Raw genomic sequence first — 6,084 nt, forward strand, 5'->3', positions numbered from 1 at the left:
ATTGTTATGCATACTAAGCACATTCCTTCATTCAGACAGGAGAGGATTAATCAACTGTAGTTTTGCAATAGGGAAGAAACATTTTTGTTGGTCGTAGCAACAGAACATATGCAATGTTTCCTTTTTGTGAGCTGAGTAAGAGTTTGGCCAGTTTATTCTGTGGACGATAAAGGCAAATGACCTAAAATTAGATAATCCAAGGGGAAGTGTATAGAGGTTGCTATCACTCCTTATAGCAACCATATAGCAAACCATTGTGTGTATATTATTTTATACTATATTGTTTTACTCTAATACTTTACATTAGAAAGACAGAAAACCAGACAAGTGTTGCTGATAAGAATTTCTTTTTTATGTTATTCCAATAAAAAATACATTCATACAGAAATATAACAATCTTGCAAAAAACAATTTCAAATAAAATCTTGTAAAACAAAATCTTTACAAAAATCTTACAAAGAGATTCTTTAGATAACAGGGTGCTTCAAAAACAAAAAAAGGAAAATTTCACTAATAGAAACTTTTTCTTCTTAAATTTCAAGCAAAAATGTTTTATTTTTTTTTCAGCTTGATTGAGGCTCAGTTATCACCTGAACAGAATGTACTTGCTTATTATGAAAATGACAGGCATTTGACATATGGCACACAGCCCCACCCCTTCCAAACAAGTCTGATGGTATTTCACAATTGAGACAAGCCAGTGCAAGTTTTTTTGTTTTGCTTTAATTTATCAGAAATTTTATGGCTAAGCAAATAACATTGCAAATAAGGAGCTTAAAAACAAAGAAAGAGAGTAAATCCATTTTCTGGGAATTGTTTGTGTTCCAAAAAACAAAAAAAAAAAGTGCATTTCAGGCATTCTAAAACAATGAAAAGAGAGAATGATTTAGGCCTGCCTGTTCCTTGGAACCAGGTACTTTGCATATACTGTTTTTATATCACTAATCTACACACGTTTCCAGGAAGATGTGCCAAAATATTAGCATAGTAAGCAAGACCAAAAATAAATAAATAAAAAAAATAATATGGACCACATGGTTAATTGCATCCAACTGTGGTGAGCTTTTTTTTTAAAAAAAAAAGTTTACTGCTTTTTGACAGACTATTTCTAATCTAAGAGGAAACAGCCTTATGTTCTTTATTTTAGGTGTACTATTTAAAATTAGAACTTAACCTCCACAATAATTAGCTCACTTACAGATCCTCCAACAATCTTGAAGGCCAAAATCTTAACGTACGTCATCTGTACCCAACTAATATTATTTCAGCATGCCAATATTTGTCCATGCCATTTTTTAATGGCCACAGATATGCTATTCCAGACAACCTAATAACTACAAAACACAGTCAGCAGTCTGAGAAAGACTGAATGCCAACAAAGCCTTTAGCAAACCATTAAGCTAAAGGTAAAGCCTCTAAAATGCTAGATTTTAATAGCTGTATCTTTCATTTCTTTGTCTCCTTTATGGCCATATTGGGGGAAAAAAATCTTCACAGGCTGTGGCATTTTCTAGCTACGTCTTCTAATTTCTTTTTCCCTTTAAAAAAATATTTATATATTATCTCTATATATACACACATACACAGACTGTACACACAAATATACATACACAAGAATTTTTCTGCCCACTTTTTAAAAAAAAAGTATCATAATTTCTTTCTGTATGACCAACAGATAGCTAGATATATAGATGTGAAACTTGTGCCTTTTAAGCAAATACATCTTTTAATACTTCTGTATCTTTAATATGCATGAAAACTTTCCATATTAAGTACAGTTGGGGTGTGTATATACACAATTGTTGTGCAAGTCAATATAAAAAAAGTCTCAAGGTGGCAAAATTGGTCAGGTATTCAATTGTTATATGCATTATACTGTAACACAGTCAAATTGTCTAGTTTAACAAATACTGTACTGACATGAAGGACTTTTCTCTATATTTGTCTTTGTGAAGGAGGTCCCCAGGAGTAACTTTTTCCCCCCCTCATATTATACACTTGATACAGTACAATGCCAGGTGAAAAGAGAGCCTTAATAAAGCATGCATCACCCATACCCCTGTATAAGACCCCCTACAAGAGAAGGTCACTTGCATAAGGCACCATTATTAAGGTCAACAGTGCATTAACAGCTAGAAAAACCAGAAATTAGTCCTCAAGGCATAAATAAGAGAAAAATTAGCTGCATGAGAAAAATCAGTTTCTAACCAATAGTGGTTTTATCCACCCAACAGAAAAAATTATTCAGGTTCCATATATTATGTAACATTAGACCAATTGTATTTTAGCTGCTCTTAACTGGAATCAAAACTGCAGTCCTGATTAAAGAATGGAAAAGCATATAGTTCCCCAGAACCATGCAATAACCTTTGTATTATAATGAAAAGTTATAGTTGTGTTATATTTGTAAATACACAGCTTATACAATGGATTACAAATGAGCTCTGTAGCAAGTAAAACAAGCTACTTGACACATTGCACGTTTAATAGCTGCACCAGACACCTAAAGCTCCTCTCACACAGGAATGGGGGGCGTCCCCATCTCCATTCTGCCATCCTGACTTTTTTTCCCCCTTCCCCTCTCCATGTCTTCCTCTAAAAGGTGCAGGCACCCTCCCCCCTCCCCTTGGAAATGATTGGTGGTCGTCCCATCTCGCAGTATAGTCCTTACATACAAAACATTCAGACTTTTTTTCTCTTACAGTTATAAAACAACCAAAAGAAAAAAAAATGTGCCTCAGCATACAGTCATCAATAGATCCTCATAACATACAGTCGCCCAATCATTAACATTCTCAGTGCACATGCTCACAGCAAAGGCTTAGGAGCCACTCAGAAGGTTAGGTACCAGTGTATGAGTCCAGGAAACCCCAAACATCACGCACCACGGTTGCTATGCCATTTCTTACATGACTTATTAGCCCTCAAAAGACCTTCAAGGAAGAGAGGTCCTGGAGGCAACTGGGTAGGGTGCAAAATGGCATGCTTTGGCTGGAACACGCATCCCTCCTTTCAAGGCTGTTCAACCTTGAAGCCTCTTAGCCCGCAGGATTCACCTCTTGACCCGTCTAGAGGTGTCTCTTCATGTGAAGGGCCAGGTGGTCAGACCTGGAAAAACACCTGCAGAGGAAGGACAGTTGGATTTCACATTAGTCCATGGTCATTCTCATGAGGAAATCAATATAGACAATGACAATTTTCCTAGCTACCAGTTTTCTGCTCAGTCAAGACCAATCTTATCAAGAAGAGAAGCGGGTTCCCTTGATAATGCACTAGCACAAGGCATCTCTGAGACAAACCCCCGGTGCCTGAAAATACAAGCTACGTTACAGGTAGTAAATAGTGTTTTTTTTAAATAGTGGAAATGTAATATTATATTAAAAATACAAGACTTAATATTTACTGAAGCAATGTGTCTGTAGCCTCTTTATGAAGGAACCCTCTAAGCTACCTACACCCACTATCCGCAAAGCATTGAAATAACTGTTTGAAAAGGTGCACTTCATTCACATACCTGTCACAGTGACTACATTTAAAAGGCTTGGCACCAGTGTGCTTTCTGAAGTGTCTGGTTAACTCATCACTTCTTGCAAAACGCCACTCACACCCTTCCCATGAACATCTGTAAGGCTTTTCTCCTATAAATAAAACAAATTACAGATTAGCCATGACTTCATTCACATAAAGACAAATACTGCCTCATATTCATTTTATATACAGAGAGACCCAGTTTTGTTCATAACATTTCAAAGCTTTTGTGAGCATAGGTGCAGAAGCTTGAAGGCTCAGTCAGATGATTCTTACTTAATAATCACTTTGCTGTCATAGCAACCTGCAAAAATGTACCACCCTTACTAAAACAAGCTGATAGACTGAATAAGAACCAAAGGAAGCCAACTGAAGCCATCTTTCTACTGTTTCTGTTCCCTTTAAATTAGTTAGGAGTGATGCCATTGACTTCATACGTCAAAATGACCAAGGGACCTATACAGGTTTTGATCTATTGACGTAACTAGGCTACTGTGCTGTTTCAAAGTCCACTGTTAACACAGGTTATCTGAAAAAGAAAAAAACAAGCAAACCATGCAGCCTCTTCCTGATGACCCATATAAACAGGATGAAGAGTAAAAAACTTACAGCAATGCCACTTCGAACACTGCTGGCTTCAAAGTTAGCATTTGAAAGACACTATCAGCAATTCATGGACGTGTTCCTAGTCATAGAGCAGCAGAGCAACGGTTATGTTGCTAGGAATTATTTACAGTCTGCTGAAGAGCTGGGGCTTCAGTGGAAATTGCTTTTTCCTCTTTTTTGTGAAAATGCCTCATTTTATTTCACTTCCACATCAGCATGGCCAGCTCTGACTTCCCATCAAAACAAACCAAACCAGCTGAGCTGGTGGATCACTGAAAGGGCCTTGTTTTGCATCACCCTCCCCCCACCTTCCACGCTTCTACCACCAACCTTCATCGAGCGGGTGCGGAAAACAGCTTTTCTGGAAAATGGCCACCAACTTTCACATGAAGGATGCAGAACCTGCTCCTCACCTAAAGCTGTGACTAGTAAGCCAACCAGCTGCTCTACGTATCTAACTGCAGTCATCAAGAATATTAATGTTAAAAAAATCAACTGTGCCAGCTACCTTCACCATAAAATATTTATACATGCCCTGCAGTGTCTATCCACTTCACTTTCTTTCATCGTAACCCAGAGAATTGATATTTTGAATCCAAGTTTTAAAGTAATAAAATACTGTAGCTCAGGGGTTTTCTACCCCCCTCCTTCTTCCTTTCTTAAGAGAAACCATAATAAGCGATACAACTAAAGTGGCCTTACAGGAACACGTTAGAAAAAGTGATATGCTTTGTGGCTTTCTAAGTTACACAAAAGATTCTTTTCCCTGTATACAAAGTGCCCAACTGCAGTTATGCTCAATATAGGCAAGGCTTTGGGCTGTTCAATTTAATAAACCTGGTGTAGGAAAAAAATACTCTAGCAGCACTTCTTATGAGACCATCTAGCACTCCTTCTGGCCATTTTATATGAAATCCTAAATTCTGAGAGAGCGCCTCAATCTCCTTTTGTTTTCAAAGACAAAATGTCAGCAAATTCAAACTGTCATGGAAAGACTAAATAACACTGACACTTCTTGACCGATGTTCAATTAGCAAATTGGAACCGTTCATTTGTGACACAAAACTAGTCAGCACCAAATTAGGCTTCACTTGGCTTACAAAGAAAACGAGGAATTGGGATCTTCCGTTTCCATAAGCCTCCGGGTGCAATAGTATTTCTCTCCTCATTCTTGGGCTTGCATCCAGTGATTGTGTAACGCTAACAATAGGGACAATCCCGACAGTAGCCAGCCATTCCTACTAGACACAATGATTACTCACCTGTATGAGTGCGCTGATGTGCTTTCAGATGTGAACTTTTGGTGTAAACCTTCCTGCAACCGTTGAAATGACACCTGTGAACACGTCTCCTGCCATCCGGCGAGGAGTCACCATTGACAGGGGTACCTTTTTCTGAAGTCTTTCCAATGGTACCAGTACGAATTTTACCTGGTGAATGCAATTCACCAGGTATACAATTCCATATCTGAGAAGAAGGTTCCTTGCTCAACTCAGGAGAAGATGGTGGTGTAGAAGTGACGGATGAACTCAAGTTTCCCGAATTGGCTAAGACATCACTTATTGGGTCAGAGGTAAACTTAGTAGTAGGTGAAAGTTCCTCAGAGCTGTCTGAAGATTCACTGCTAACATCTGAATTCAAACTGTTGGTCTCTATGTTCTGGCTACTAGGATTGTCCTCTTTTGGAATGCAGGTATTCTTCAGTTCACATTCCTCCTTTTTCTCCCGTGCCAGAATAATTTTGGTCCAGAGATCCTCTTGGCTATCAAATTTAATTTCAGATGCAGACACATAACAGGGTTCACTTTGAAGATACCGTTCCAGCTCTAAACACGTCTGCGAAAAAATGAGAGAGGAGGAAAAAAAAAAAGAAGAAAAAAATTACAAAAGTGTTTAAAAATAAAAGCCGGGTTATGGTTTCAAAGTTCAAATAGCGTGCAAGGAAGAGCG

The 6,084-nt window shown here is 38.0% G+C and overlaps 1 protein-coding gene across 1 annotated transcript in view; it reads right to left on the bottom strand.

Annotated features, from left to right (window-relative positions):
* Positions 1 to 715: 715 nt before the first annotated feature.
* Positions 716 to 6,084, bottom strand: part of KLF6 (Kruppel like factor 6) — an 8,672-nt gene continuing 3,303 nt past the window's right edge. Inside the window, exons 2-4 of the mRNA XM_006024065.3 lie at positions 5,397 to 5,970; positions 3,515 to 3,638; positions 716 to 3,120 (exon numbers count right to left, since the gene is read on the bottom strand). Of these exons, the coding sequence (XP_006024127.1) occupies positions 3,069 to 3,120; positions 3,515 to 3,638; positions 5,397 to 5,970 (750 nt within the window). The 3' untranslated portion in view covers positions 716 to 3,068. The remainder of the gene's footprint in view (positions 3,121 to 3,514; positions 3,639 to 5,396; positions 5,971 to 6,084) is intronic.

Source organism: Alligator sinensis, unplaced genomic scaffold, assembly GCF_000455745.1.
Source record: "Alligator sinensis unplaced genomic scaffold, ASM45574v1 scaffold43_1, whole genome shotgun sequence".
In the NCBI taxonomy this organism is placed as follows: Eukaryota; Metazoa; Chordata; order Crocodylia; family Alligatoridae; genus Alligator; species Alligator sinensis.